The following is a 15,784-nucleotide window of genomic DNA, read 5'->3' as shown; positions in this document are numbered from 1 at the left end:
TTAATGTATTAAAATAATTAGAGGTAATATACTTTATTTTTCAACAAAAATTAAATCTAAAACACACTATTAGAATGATAAAGATAATGCAAAGATTAAACATATATGTGAGTATGTTATCTTTACTATAATAATAAATAAAACAGGATTAAAATTCAATATTTATATTTAACCAAGGAATGACCAAATTAATTGAACATTTTGATGATAACGATTTGACAAATTAGGGAGCTAATCTTTAATCACATGGACGAAGTTTTCTTCACCATATATGTGTAAACTTTCTTTGCTGACGCTCAAAAGTCAAAAAGAGATCAGTTCATGCATTGGAGATGAAAGAAAAAGAGAAAGAAAGCGCCCAGAGTGGTGGGATCGCCAAAGGATTTAATCAAATTCCTAGATACCGCATGATTATTCAAGAGACTTATCCGAATTGTAATAATCCAACTAAAAAGTTAATTATAATTCTAAATATTTAAATTAAAAAGTCTAAATTATTATTATTATTATTTTTTATTTGGGATGCATGATGACATCTTATTTTGACCATAGGAAAAACAGATATCAGATATTGTCATTATCCGTATCGGAGGGGCTTCCGTATTTGACAACCAAGCATAGGTCAAGATCGTGCGATTAGCTTGCGCTCGTCAACGCCCAATCAAAGCTATTGATAATGGAAAATTATTATATGATAATAAAGTAAAGACAAGGAATCATAATGATTACTTCTACGTATATAGTCTTTGAATCATAATGATTACTACGTTTATAGTACGTAGCATTTAAAAGCAGCGATCTCTTCAAGTTTGAACCCACCTATCATCCACATAAATGTCAGGTAATAATAATTACTGTCTTTACTTTCTATTATTATCATGTGAAGTTGTTAAATACATGGCTGTAAAAAAAATAAATTCTCGTTAATTCTTTAAGCTCGAACATAAATTTATTTGATCAATTAAAATACATTTTGACAGAGTTTACTTGAAATTGAAAATCTCCCTTTCTAGTACCTGCTAAAGAAATTAGTCCTTTGTTTCACCAGAGTTCAATTAAAATAAAATTATTATTTTTTAAAAAATATTTAAAATATATAAATTATTTAATTCTTCAAATTAATATAAAAAGTATTATATTTAACAATTTAAAAAATAATAATTATATATCATGAAATGATTTGATAACTTAAAAAATAATAATTTCACATAATGCATTCAAAAAAATCATAATAAAAAATTACTGATTAACCTCAAATCTAAAATTACTTATGGAAAAAAAAACGATTTTATCCCCTGAATCACCCTCTTCATGTTGGTAATAAAAATGTATGTTGCAGGTGGCTTATTACTCAATCAAACACCGTCTCATTAATACAAGCAACAACTTGCAATTTATAGATTTAAGCCTATTATTACAGAACACAAACTGATCAAGTAACAATGTTGTCAATAATTACAAAAACAGGACATTGAATTTGCGGTATGACTTTGGTTCCTGTTTTTTATTTTTTTTTATCTATTATTTATCAATATAATTGTTGCTACCATTCACGTGTAAACCCACCCTCGAACTTTGGAAGTCATATTCATGAAATGGTGAAGGAGCCGGATCCTTCCAAGTATCTAAATATAACTAACAGGACCCATCATCACTCTATTTACTGCCTTTCCCACCGATGCTGCCGTATCCACCGGCGTTGCTGACTTCACTGCCGTCGCTCTTTGTTCCCTCAATAGCAGCCATCGTAGCTTCCTCACCAAGGTTCTGGGTGTTGTCAGAGGCGTTATTAGTCCTTCCTAATCCTGCATAAAACAACCACAAAACCCTTAGCAAATTTATAACGACATTTGATCCTTTCTTACCGCCAAGCGGTTTAATTTTATTTTCCCACCGTACAATTGATCGGCTTTAATCCAACCAGTTTAATTGCCAGTATGGCCCTGTTTCAAAGCGTTGAAAATTTTTTCTCTGAGTTCTTTCTTTTTTTACCGTGATAGCCGGCAAATCCTCCATCGTCGCCGCCACAACTGCCGCCATGTCCACCAGCGTTGCTGACTTCACTGCCGTCACACTTTGTTTCCCCAATAACGGCCGCCATAGCTTCTTCACCAAGGTTCTGGGTTTTCTCAGGGGCGTTATTAGTTCCTCCTAATCCTGCATAAAACAACCACAAAACCCTTAGCGAATTGATACAGACATTTCTTATTTTTACCGCCAAGCGGTTTAATTATATGTTTCCGACCGAATAATTGACCGGCTTTTATCCAACTGGTTCAATTGCCAGTATTGCCCCCGTTTCAAAGCATTGAATTTTTTTTCCTCTTTGAGTTCATTCTTTTTTACCATGATCGCCGGAAAATCCTCCATTGTCGCCGCCACAACTGCCTACACTGTTCACCAAAGCTACAATTGCATCCATCATAGCTTGTTCTTGAAGATCCAGATTGACTTCGGAAACTTTATTGTCTCCTACATAAACAAACAAACATATATCCATCAACCAATTTATCCACTTGGGTCATGTTCTGTAAACAGTAATCCTTTTTCAGGCTTTTTTTTTTTTACCGTAATCGCTGGCAAATACTTCCCCGTCTCTGCCATTAGTGTTCATCATAGTTGCAATAGTATTCATCATTGCTTTTGCATCAAAATTCTGGGCAGTCTCGAGATCGTTATTCTCCATTGCTCCAACGAGAACCATGAAATCATCAACCAATTTTTTCTCGGCGGCTTGCTTTTCAAGCATGCGCTTCTTTTTTCTCACAAGCACGGAATGCTTCCTCCGCTTCTCCTGAAGTGCAACTATTTGAGCCCTTAGCGACTCTTCCATCAGCCTTTTCTTCTGTCTCTCCCTTTCCAACACAACTTCCACCAGAGCCATAACAAAGACAACCTGACGATCCTGTTTGATCAAATAAAGCAAAGCAGAGTTAAGATTGTTGTTGTTGTTTGACAAATGAGTGAAAACAAATAAGGAAACTGAAATCAGACAAAGAGAAATCTAACCATTTGGGGAAAAGATTTGGCAAAAATGCAAGGTGAGAGAGACGAGGGAGTTGCTGGAGAACTGAAACTGAAGTGGCGTGATTTTATTCTGTGAAGTACTGGGTGGATGACAGGTCAAAGCCCCAAAGGCATCGGAATGTTCCAATTGCCTAGATACTTGTGGTCAGCAAAGCCAGAAGGTGGGACTTGTCCTTTTTCAATTTCGCTATAGAGAAGCTGACGCGTGTAGCACTTTCAAATCGACACGATATCGCTGTGGTCCCAGGCTGAGTAATAATGGTTAACAGCTTGAAACAAGTTGGTGGATTAATAATAATTTTTCATAAATTAAAAAAAGAAATAAAAGACGTTGTAAGCAAAACTAGAAGATAAGATGGAACTCTGTTTACCCCAGCTGTTTCTCATTAAATGAGGATGAGGATGTTTAACTTGAATATACACATAATTTAGGATTATAATTCGTATATTTATATAATATAAAATATTAATAATATGTACATTTATATTATGTTTTATATAAAAATTATATATTATAATTTATATTAATATTAATATTAAAATATATTTTTTTATTTTATCAAATTAATATATAATTTTTTATTAAAATTTTAAATAATATCACTTTTTATGTTTTTTATATTTTATATTACATTATCATATCATTTTTTATATTATTACGTCTAGATTTAAATAATATCTCATTCTACATTAATGTTTGTTAACAAAGAATTAATTATTCTAAAATTGATCATTATATAAAGGCTTGATCATTAATACATAGCATTCAAATTATTTATGAGAAAATTTTAAATAAAATAATGAAAATAAATAAGTTTAAAAAGGTATTTACAAATCAGTACACTTGCACAATTTTTTAATTAATGCTATCGCATTATTTTTCTTGTAACAATTATAGTATCACATCCATTCGCTTAGGCTGATTTTGTTAAAATGAAAATGGCAGAAAAAAAAAAGCATCCTAATTAAATAGAATAGAGGTTATGAGATAATAAATCTAGAAAATTTTTCCAATTTGTTACGTATGACTGTGTGATAATAGAAAGTGTTCAGACAATGGGAAAGATATTCAAACCAAACTAATTTGACAATGAGCAAACACGGTGGCTTGTACTGCCGCATACAAATGTCAAAGCGAAGAATAAGGTCGAAATTAATTAGAGAGAGAGAGAGCAATCTACTTGACTAAGTAACCCACTGATATGAAAGGTTAGTCGATACTCGTAGATCTTATCCACATGTTGGGAAATTCATCTCTCTTCTTAGCCATGATATATTGACCGAATGTAGCCTTCATGCTTCTGGAAGCGAAGGAGATCTAATTAGTCTAAAGTATTTGTGTCAAATTGGTTCATTACTTTAGTGCAAGGGTGAAGGATTTAAGTGAATGTGCATGCTACTTGGGTTGAAGCTATCAGATAAATAAGGGTTATGGGAAGGAATACTGAATTTGAGTGATTTTTTTTTTTGCAAAAAAAATACAAGCGTTGTAAATTGAATTTTAATTTAGTAAAAATTTTTTATTAAAAAAATAAATAAATCATTTGAATTAAATTTTAATTTTAATTTAAAATTGATTTCATCACTGAGTAGAGTATAGATAGTGATCTTGTGTCCATGGTGTTGTGTTTTGTGGACCCTACATTCTGTGCTCCATTTGATAAACTTAAAACAAGAAAGTTTTGACTGGTAAATAATGGAACTGCGTATCCATTACGATAAGGTAGAATTCATGTTCAAACCAAACTTTCTTTTCAAATACTAAATATTTGCATCAGGTGTCTTCAAGACACATGTTTTTCATAATTGAATCATGACAAACTAGTTCAGGCTACAACTGAAAAACCCAATTGTGATTGGTGACTCAAAAAGTTGAAACAGAAGCTGACAAATCAAAAGACAGTTGGCTTGTCATGTAAAGCCAAAAAGGTTGGAACTTGGAATTAGCCCCAGGAGAGAAGGCAATTGTTGGGCTGGGGTGGCCTTCACTGAAACCAAAGGTTAAATATTGGTCACATCTTGTCCCTTAACATGATGGGAATTTCATTATTCCCTCTTATCCATTAAATCTTAAGTAATAGCTGATGTAAGTAACAGCTGATGTACTTGGTTCATGTTGACGTGCAATAATCTTTTTTTTTTTTTGAAATTATAAGTAAAAAAGTTTAATATATAATAAGTTATTGCATAATTAATTAATAAATTAAAATATAATTAAATAAATTTAATATAAATTAAATCAAACTCACATAATAAAATTTAAATTTAAGTTTAAAACTTCCAAATTTTAAAATTTTTTATCATTAAATTAAGTCATTATTAATTGTAACACCCTTGTTTTATATTTTCTTGCAATGTATGTTTAGGTTTTATATTAAGGAATTTGGGTCATATTTTGAAGTACTTAATGCTAGTAGTACAAGCAAAGAACGATAGATAACAAACCAAGCTCATCCATTGATCACTTCACTAAAACTATTTAATTAAAAAATAAAATTTTCTGAAACAAACTCTTGACTCTTGAATTTGAACATGGACCCAAAACTTGAAATTTGCTCCTTCCTTTGACCTTGTTTTCATAAATGGAATATAGTAGATTTTGAAGGCAACTGTACAACGATATTTAAAAGTGGAGAAAATCAGATTGCACCGAAAGAAATAGTTGGGCAAAATGTAACCCTCCATCTTTAGAAGAATCAGACTTTGAAAGTCAAATTTGGAAGTGGTTAAAAATAATTGATATTCAGATGATATGTGGTGGGTTTATAATCCGTCTGGAAGTGAATCAGGTCCAAATGTTTGGGATGAAATTTTCGTTTGTAAAGTGTAAAGTGTTTGTGTCATATTCAGGGGGCGAAGCCAGATAAATGGGGAAGGGGGCCGAGCATTATATAAGGTGCAGCCGGGTACTGCGCTAAAAGGGCATTAAAAATTTCTTAGGGGCCATGGCCCTGCCTGCTTCCCGGTTTCGCCTATGATCAATTTGGTTCATTCTGATGCAAAGACAATGAGTGTATTATACATTGAAAGCGTATGCCACTTGTGTAGAAGCTGATAAGAAAAGGTTAAGAATAACGATTATTGAATTTGAGAATTGATTTAATTTGGCATAAGTAGAGTATTGCTAGTGATCTTAACAGGTCTCTGTCCAGGGTGTTGTTTTTTGAGGAGATACATATTTTGTGGTCTATTTGGTAAGCTTGAAAAACACAAAAAATTTTGAATGGCAAGTGATGGAGCTGCGACAATGTTCTCTTCTTATTCAAAATTAAAATATACGTTTTAGAACAAATTAAGCCTACTGATCTTGCAAATGTAGATTTTGTCGATGGTGGTTTGATTCTTAGATACAATTAGCAATCGTCGTAAAATTATAATCTAATTGGGCTATAAATCTTGATCTGCACCTCTGAAAATTCTCTTCAGGTTTATGTTGTCATGTTGATGGTTTGGCCCAAGAGAAGCATGAAACAGCTGGTTACCGGAGCGGTCAGGTATGCAAATTGACAAATATCTTGGTTTATTCTGGCCTTTCTGATATTCAAGACTTTAATTTTGCAGAATTTAGGGCCTTCAAGGGTGTTGTTGGAACCAGACGAGTGTCAAGTATCAAGGGTTACGTTGTTAATCTTGCATACCTTTTACTATCAAGGTTGCCAAGTATCAATCTGGAATCTCATTTAAAGTTCACCTAGAATAATTCTAAATGGGAAAGTATTATTTTACACAATCAATTATCAAACTCTACTTAATAAGAGATTCTTGTATTCCAACTATCAAACACTACTTAATCAATTATCCAAACACTAGTAACCCCTCCTCTTATCTCCATAAGCCTCATTTGTGAAAAAATACTACTTAATAAGACTGTACTTTAAAACTTCCTATTTCTAGCAGCAAAACTTCTATATTTAATTGAATTGTGACTTTTTTCCTTTGTTTTCGAAGAAGGAAGAAGGTTTGCTCTGAAGAAGTGTGGGATCGATATCAAACAACTCCTCAGGCTTAAGAATGGGAGATTTGGTTTTTAATTCAACATTTGAAAAAAACTGAATGGAAGGGGATGAGGAGCATCTTTTTACGAGGGAATTTCTGTTTCAAAAGCAAATCCGGCTCCAGCATCAGCAATGTCTCCATCGCACGCAGTCTCACAAAGTCGTTGATTCCATTAATCAGTTCATTCCTTCTCACGTTCAGCAACCTAGATTCTGTGTCATTCTCTGCGACACCTCTTATGGTTGCCATTAGTAACTCAGCCATGACTCTTTTCTCATCTATCTTATTTGCCTATCCAGTTTCCATCATCTTAACCCGAAACGTTTCTTCTGCTTTCTGCAATTGGGCAGACAAAAGAATATTCAAAACCGTAAAATAAACATCTTATTTTATAAAGGTATATATATATATATATCATCTATCAATAATTAATCACATCATATATACATGGATGGTGGATTTGTACAGTTTTTTAAGAACAACTGATCTAGTGCTACGGTCAACAAGTGACAATTTTGGTGAGACAGAAGAAATAATATGATTTTTTTTAAGGAAAACATTCAGTTCGTAAGATGAGTCTAAATGATGATATTTTTTAACTGTTTGTTGTTGAAGCGCTCCAATGCATTGAGAAGCTGAAAGCCCCTACTTTCCATCCTGAGAATGTGAAAGAAGCTATTGCTCTTGCTTTGGAAAACAGTCCATGCACCTTACGTGGACGCATTCATAAAACTTCTCGAGTTGTTCACTGCTAGGGACATAGGAACTGATTCTGTTCTATACGGCTCATTATTGGATGATGATATTGGTCTACCAAAAGCACCAAATAGTTTTGGTGAAGTTCGGAACGTGGGTGTGGGCTGGAGGTTTGGACTTTTACAGTCGTCTTTAATTTATTTTATGTTTTCCAAAAAACTCTTTAATTTAATGTTGGAGACCTTTTGAAATTTCTGATCACTTAAGTCAATTCCAATCTTTGTATATTATTTTCTAGTTCAAGCTAGTAACAGGTCTCTAGTGATGACTAGGAGTTGGATTGGGACTTGGGATTGAGTTCAGCCATATGAAATTTTGCAACAAATTGCTTTCAGCTTGTTGCCCAAAAGAATCTCATCCCGTTTAAATTCACCAGGGATCAATTAAAATTGATGTTCCAGCTAGCTTATTACACAATCAAACATTATCCCATTGCCCACAAACAGCAACCTGCTATTACCGATAACTATTAATCCCTCTTGCACACACGACACAACAACAGTAAAACCCATTAGCAATTTTATATCCACATTTCATTGGTTTTTACCACAATCGGTTTAATTATATGTTTCCGACCACACACGGAACGATCACACTTTATTTTTGCTCCTTTTTGATGGTCCATAGGCAATCAGCTAGGCATTGGCGAGACTCCACAGCCACAACTATATTTCAACCAAAGAAAAGAGTATGTATGCTTGAAAACATTGTAAAGGACCTTTGACTAGGTCCATGACTCTGCTAAAGGAAACCATATGAGGGTAGGTGCGAAGATATATCCTCAATTTTTCCGGCAAAAGAAAAAATTGCAAAAAAGAAAAAAAGAAAAAATGCTTTTTTTTCGCCCTAACTTTTCCAGCAATCCAGCCCATTATCATCAACTCTATCAACTAATGATCAAGGATTGATAGGAGGTAAAAAACCAGATGCAATGAACCCAAAAGTTACATAAAGTGACAGACATAATTTTGGCACCATTATCCTCTTAATTTGCTAATCTCTTAGCATTAGAAACACTTATCCTCATGATTTGCCAACAAAACTAGAGTAATTAAAAAAGTTAATTAGGTATGCCCGGTGCCAACCCATGTGAAATCACTGCAAGAGAAAAGTTAAGTAGATTGCCAACTGACTAACATAATAATACATTTTATTTTTTTTGCAAGATTAACAATACATGAGGTAGCCCTATTCCATTATTACATAAGGAGCTCTTGATTATGATTTTCTTATCTATCAAAAACAAGAAAAATTTTCAAAATTAAATATAGCATTAATGCCACAAATGATATCTGAATTATAATAAAATGTTTAAAATGAGACCTAAACTTTAAAAATTTTAATGTTATATTTAAATTATGAATCTGTCAATTAATGTGGTAATTAATTTTAATATTGCTAGCTTCAAATATGATGAACAAATAATTTTTTAAATACCACATTAATTAATAAATTTATAATTTAATTCTTACATTAAAAATTTAAAGTTTAAGTTTTAAATTAAATATTTTATTATAATTCAATGATCATTTATGATACTATTATTATTTTTTTCCTGTGGAGTGAAAAAAAAAACCATCCATAAAACTTAATTGAGCTCCATGGCCACCTTCAGAGGAATGGAAATCACCATCACGTTATTCACGGCGGTCGTCGGCGTTGGCGCCACCTTCCCAGAAAGGTAGAGCTTGTTTGACTAGTAACATTCCTTCCATCAAGATCCTAATCGTTGATTCTTTCAAAAGCGTTCCTCATCAAAGGGTCGTTTTCAACCCCAACGAGACAATCGTAAACCCACTGATCGCTGAGGATATTGTCTACAAACAAGAGCTCGTTCTCAACCCTCATCTTCCAAATCTGCCGCTCGATCTCTGCAGCTGCACTTTGCATAGCTCTCAGTGATTGTCTCCGGCGCCTATTAACCCTTCGCTTCCTTCCCAATCTAAGTCTCATAGCTCTCAGGTAACGACCCTGTTTGAAAAACCAGCAAATTCAGCTTTTAGTATTTAATACAATTAGTTTCACTACCTCTCTAGGATTGAATCAATACTTTTTTATATTAAAAATTGAAGAAGAGATAGATTCTGATAAAAATCTATCACTCTAAAGACGGAACAAAAAAAAAAACTACTCAAACAGAAATTCAAGAGAGAGAAACCTAACCATGATTTGAGAGCTGAGCCGCGAAAAATGGCGAAAAAAGAATCCTGCCATGGATTCAGCGAAAAAACCAAAAAGAAAAATGGAATTTTGATGTTTTTTTTGGAGGATTAAAGCTAAAGGGGAAAAGGGTCACAGTTTTATCTTGTTTTCGAGATTGTCTTAAGGTACTCACAAAGTTTTCTTTTCGCCGGACGCTATACTTAAAAGGCCTTCCAATTTTTCTCCTTAGCGAAGAAGGATCAATTTCATTGGTTTAAAAAAATAATAATAAAAAATTATCAGAGCAAGTAGTAATTTCAATAAAAATAATAATAAAACCTATTGTTGATTTATTAAACTCAATATAAAAAAAATACTCCATGAAATATCAGTATAATAATATTCAGTATAATAATATTCAAATTGAACATCATTTAATATAAATATCTCGACTTAAAATTAGTTTAATCAGTTAGGTTCGTTCTCTTCGATGAAGAGATTTTGAGTTCGAGTCTTATCGATAATTACTTGTTTGGGTTATCTTGAATGTACGATCTACAGTTATTTATCTTAAATTATCATGTACGACACATCTTATCATCATATAAGAAATTTAGCAATCTATTTATTTTCAAATTTTTCCTAAAAAAAAAATCTTGACACATTAATATATGATATCAAAATAATATAAAAAATATGTAAAATATTATTATTTAAATTTAAAAAATAATATATAAATTTAATAAAAAAATCTTTCTTATTTAAAATATTAACATAAATTATAATAATAATTTTTTATTATATATATTTAATATAAAATAAATATAATAGAAAATAAAGATAACATTATATTTTATATATTCAATACAATATAAATACATAAATTTAAAAATTTTAATCCGTAAAAGTATCAATTATAAAAAAAAAAAAAAGAATTTAGAAGTGGAGTAGCAAAACAATGTATATGGATCAATGATATTTTGATCTCTTTCGAGAGACGTGCGAAAGTTAACAGAAGTCGAGCAACTATTTGCGATGATCGGTCTATCAGATAATGTTGCAACATAAGAAAAGTAAGCAAATTAATTGTGATGTGGGCTTAGGAGTACAATCCTAATGGACCACACTCTTACGTTGCCAAACCCATTTATATATTAAAAAAAAAAAAAGGACCTTGAAACCCAAAGTCAATTCAAAAAAACTTAGTCAATTTAATTATACTTTATTTTAATTTATTAAAATAAAATTTCTAAAGTGAATCTGAATCAAACTTGAAATTAAAAGAGTAAAAGTTCAAATAACATGTGAAAAACGTAATTATAAATTATAAATATAGAGGTAATTAATATTAAAAAATGGGAAATGTTAATGGTGCCTAATAAAACTAGTTAATATTTAAAGAAAGAAAAAATACGTAACTAATGCGTTATTTTTTTTAATTTAATGAGAATAGTGTATTAAATGCAAAAATAGTTTTTTAAATAATATCTTAATTATCCTTAACAAATGCTTATAGGTAATTTTAATGGACAATACTTATATAAAATTTTTTAAGTAAAGTTTTTAAAATTTTTTATAAAAAATGTGCCAATAAAAACGTGCATAAAAAATTTAAATCAACAAATTAATAAAATTTAATTAGAAAATTAATAATATCTAAAACAATTATTAAAAATATCATTTATAATTCAAATTTGATTACTATTTATTTAAAAGTAAAAATTTTATTAAAATTTTTAATAAAATAGTTATGTACAAATATATAAAAAAAATTTAAATTTTACATATTTGATATATGTCATAAAAATTTTTTAATACATCAATTTTGATTTCTTTTATTTTAATAATTTTTAATAAAAATTTTAACAAATTTCAATAAAAAAACTTTATATAAATCTTTTTCTTTAATCGAAACTTTAAAAATTAAAAAATAAAATTAAATATGCTTATTGTTAGAGTCGAAGATAAATTTAGCTTTGACTAAAAAGTCAAGCAAATTTTAGATTCAATTAAATAATTAGAGATATTTATAGGTCAAGTTGGGTCAAATTTTTCATGTTTAATGTTAATAGTTTATATGCTTACCGAACTTCAATATTGTTCAAAGTTTTGAATCTTAAAATTTTCATAAATTCAATTTAAATTAAAAAAATAAATTTTAAATCTACTCATTAAATTTAATTTATATAATAAAAAAATTAAAAAATTATTTAAAAAATATAAAAATAAAAATTTACATATATATATATTTATATAATTATAATATTTTAATTATATATAATTTATTTGGATTGGACTGATTTCAATCTTTAATTTTTGTGTAAAGCTTGATTCAAAATTAAAATTAACCTAAAAATTATATATAAATTAATTTAACAGATTTTAATTTTTATCTAAATTTTCTTAAAATTTAAACCAATCTTTAAATTTAAAAAAATAATATGATCTTTGAGCGGATCTGTCAACAATGAATAAACCTCCTTTGGGAGCGGTTGTAGAGGCAGAGAAGTTTCGTGGCTAGACTCCTAAAGGAACCTAAGTTGAACTTGAAAAAGTCCAAATCAAATAAATCAAGAATAAATTAATTCATTTAAATTATAGCACACCTCGATGTGAGTGAAGATATTTTATTATTAAAAAAATAAAAAGAAAAAAAATGCAATTATCTAAATATTAAAGAAGAAAAAAAGATTGAAGTGCACAAACACTTGTTAAACATTGTAAAAAAAAAAAGGCACCTTACTGGTAGTTTAAAAACATTTAAAATTAATTCATACTTTTATAAAAAAAAAATTTTTAAATAGCTTAAAAATTAATTCATAATTTTGAAGTAGAATTGACTTATTATTGAGTGGTGACAATTGACAAACACACCCATCATTCCCGGGCCACTTTTTCAATCGCTCGCTCATCGCACGATTGCCAACGCAAATCCACCGAAAACGTGCGAGTCTGCCAGACCTCGTGACGACGCAGTGCGATTTTGCCAATCATCAACAACTATTTGATAAATGATCAATTCATTAAAAGCTGTAAACAATATTTCACAAAAAAAAAAAAGCTAAAATAAAATCTTTCAATCCTCTAAAAATCATAAAGTAGAGGAAACTCCAAACAAAATTTTTTTACTGGTCAAGCTATTTGGTGCAAATGATGATTTTACAATCCTTTCAAAAGCACAAACTATAGGATACATAGTCATAGCAGATTTTGTTAATTACTAGGCAGGGGAGCTAACCTGATTCCAGACGGTGCTGTAATTCAGGTAAACTTGCCTGCCCAGATATTTACAATATATATTTTTTTAGGTTTGATAAATAGATCAAAAAGTTCAGAAACGATTGGTTTAATTTTTCTGAAAGAAATTTCAGATTTTTGCCATTTTCGTCCAATTCCTGCCATCAAATCCTGTGAACTTACAGGTAAGATCAAATTATTCTACATACTTGAAACCGGAAAAAGCCTCCGGGCAACCAGCAACAATCCGAATAGTAACGGTAACAAAATTGGAATCAGCTTTGCCATATTGATATATATATATATATATATATATATATATATATATAACCTGCAAAACAACAATTTATTGACATATTGACAATACTAAGTTGGCCTTCAGCTATTGATAAAATTAAAAGAGATAGTCAAACTAAAAGTTATAGAGAGAAATCCCACCACTTCTTTTTTATTTTCTCGTTTGATACCTAAATATATCAATTTCTTTCTCACTTGGATCAAAGTGAGAAAGAAATTGAAACAATTAAGTGTCAAAATTGAAAGCAGGATATAACGAAAATAAAGAAGCAAGAGGGAGGTAGCGAGGAGGAAGGCGTTAGGAAGGAGAAGTGGGATATGTGAAACTATCAGGGAAATGTGCATTTATAGAGTAATTGATTTAGTTGAGCGTTCTTCTGGACTAAGCAAGAACATATGGTTTGATACCCCTGACAATAAGTTATCAAGTTGGGTCTTGACTTTTGATCTTTTAAGTTTTAACATAGGATTCTTTTATCCAACAAAAAAGTTTTTTGTACTAGGCCCTTTCTATTTGGGCTGATCCACAACAGTTGTTCTAGGTTCCAATCCCTAAATCATTTCAAAATTTAAAATTATAACAATCACTAAATAATATTCGGGTCCTCAGCTTAATTGTGGGGAAGAATGAACTGTTCTGCACAGGTATTCCAGGGGCATTGCAGGAGATAGTGCAGGTGACAGGATTCAAGCTTGAAACATTCCCTGTAAGATACCTTGGGGTTCCATTAGTTACATGTAAGATCTCCATGAAGGATTGTACTCCACTGATAGTGAAGATAACAGCAAGGATACGCAGTTGGTCAGCAAAAAATTTATCATGTGCAGGTAGACTACAGATGATACAATCGGTCATATTCCGTATACAAAACTACTAGTGCAGACATTTTATGTTGCCACGTAGGGTGATTCAAAAGGTAATTCAGCTATGTTCAAGGTACTTTTGGAAAGGGCAGCGAGACTCAACTAAGGGGGAAGGGTTAAATGGCAGACCCTATCCAGGCCTAAGTCAGAAGGACTCGGGCTACAGGATTTGTTCATTTGGAATCAAGCTTGTCTGATTAAGCGTTGACAATGTAAATAAAGATTTATGTGAGAAACAGGGTTTAAGAAGGGATACATTTGTATGGAAGCAAGAGTGGTTGATTGGAATTATGAGTGTACGTTGATAGCAGTGAATTACGGCTCATTGGGTAATAAAATTACAAATTATCCAATAAAAAAAATTTTGTTTGGTTGTTTCCCATATTTGATTAATTCGATGGATGTCAATTTTCTTTATTTGTTCTCATTTTTTTCTCTTTCTTATTATAATGATCATCACTTGAAACTAAATTTTCTTGCCAAGGCGATTCCTATACTGACAAAACCATGTGCATTGTACAAGTTAAGAGTTGTACTGGCATCTATTTTTGCACACTCTGTTAAAGTGTCTGAATCGATGAAGCTTGAAAGGAGATTGATATCTCCCATCCTCAAATGCTAAAAATGGTTGTTTCAAAAACAAGGCCTGGAGAGCCAATTTTCCAGCCGCTCTCTTGATGCACTTGAAGTCGTGTATTAATTTGCACATCATGAAAAGTTTTGGCGAACTGGATTTTAATGTCTGGATTCCGGAATATTGCGATTCTGCTCAGCTTTGGTGCACCATTCTGCCACTCCTAGGCATATTCCAGTGCATAAAATAATGATTTTTATCTGATCTTTTACAACCGGCAGACCTTGTATATCCTATGCAAACATGAATTCTCCTAAACCCGAAATATATTTCCTGTTTGTTGTTCCAAACAAGTCAACCATGTCAAGCCTATTACAATGTGTAAGAAAAGAACATGTTCAAGTTTCAAAGCAGTTACAGGTTACCTGTTTCTCCCACCCATTTAAAAATGGAATTTGAATCTTTAACTCTGTTTTGCACCAACTATATTGAATCTGCACCGAAGACAGTTCTCTTACATGACCACTATTTCTTTATTACTATCATGATTGAGAATGGAGTTTCCATGCTAAAAGAAAACGCTCAAACTTCATAGTGGAGCATACATACTAACCCCAGATGTAACTATTGAAAGAAAACGCTCAAACTTCATAGTGGAGCATACATACTAACCACAGATGCAACTATGGCACTTAATTTGATTCATAACAAGTCATAAGTGGTCCTGAAATAGCCTATTTAGGAAGGGTTCTCTCTTTATCCGAGAGCAGTGCCAAGTACTGCATAATCAGGGCATTATAGACGGCTTACCTAAATCCCACATTATAAAGTGGAAAGTGAGAAGGGGTGAGAATCTGCTCATAAAAGAAGCGGATTTGAAAGTGTTAAAAC

The 15,784-nt window shown here is 31.3% G+C and overlaps 2 protein-coding genes across 2 annotated transcripts; both read right to left on the bottom strand.

The window, feature by feature from the left end:
• Window positions 1–1,370: 1,370 nt before the first annotated feature.
• On the bottom strand, window positions 1,371–3,162 carry LOC111277826 (uncharacterized). The gene is made up of 5 exons (XM_022864242.2): window positions 3,010–3,162; window positions 2,569–2,905; window positions 2,347–2,472; window positions 1,993–2,157; window positions 1,371–1,805 (listed from the first exon to the last, which is right to left on the bottom strand). The coding sequence occupies exons 1-5, from the start codon at window positions 3,010–3,012 to the stop codon at window positions 1,657–1,659; spliced, it is 780 nt and encodes a 259-aa protein (XP_022719977.2). The 5' UTR covers window positions 3,013–3,162; the 3' UTR covers window positions 1,371–1,656.
• A 5,544-nt stretch (window positions 3,163–8,706) lies between these two features.
• Window positions 8,707–10,174, bottom strand: LOC149518203 (uncharacterized). The gene is made up of 2 exons (XM_089764362.1): window positions 9,943–10,174; window positions 8,707–9,750 (listed from the first exon to the last, which is right to left on the bottom strand). The coding sequence occupies exons 1-2, from the start codon at window positions 9,991–9,993 to the stop codon at window positions 9,502–9,504; spliced, it is 300 nt and encodes a 99-aa protein (XP_089620488.1). The 5' UTR covers window positions 9,994–10,174; the 3' UTR covers window positions 8,707–9,501.
• Window positions 10,175–15,784: the final 5,610 nt, after the last annotated feature.

Source organism: Durio zibethinus, chromosome 7 (assembly GCF_047325235.1).
Source record: "Durio zibethinus cultivar Kanyao isolate XHJ-2024 chromosome 7, ASM4732523v1, whole genome shotgun sequence".
NCBI lineage: Eukaryota > Viridiplantae > Streptophyta > Magnoliopsida > Malvales > Malvaceae > Durio > Durio zibethinus.
This window is presented reverse-complemented; position numbering and strand designations above follow the sequence as displayed.

Coding starts and splice junctions, on each gene's coding strand:
- LOC149518203 (XM_089764362.1), bottom strand. CDS start 9,993: ATGGCAGGATTCTTTTTTCGCCATTTTTCGCGGCTCAGCTCTCAAATC. Junction 9,751..9,942: donor GGCTCAGCTCTCAAATCATG/GTTAGGTTTCTC, acceptor TTTTTCAAACAG/GGTCGTTACCTGAGAGCTAT.
- LOC111277826 (XM_022864242.2), bottom strand. Junction 2,473..2,568: donor AGTATTTGCCAGCGATTACG/GTAAAAAAAAAA, acceptor TTGTTTATGTAG/GAGACAATAAAGTTTCCGAA. Junction 1,806..1,992: donor AGGATTTGCCGGCTATCACG/GTAAAAAAAGAA, acceptor TGTTTTATGCAG/GATTAGGAAGGACTAATAAC.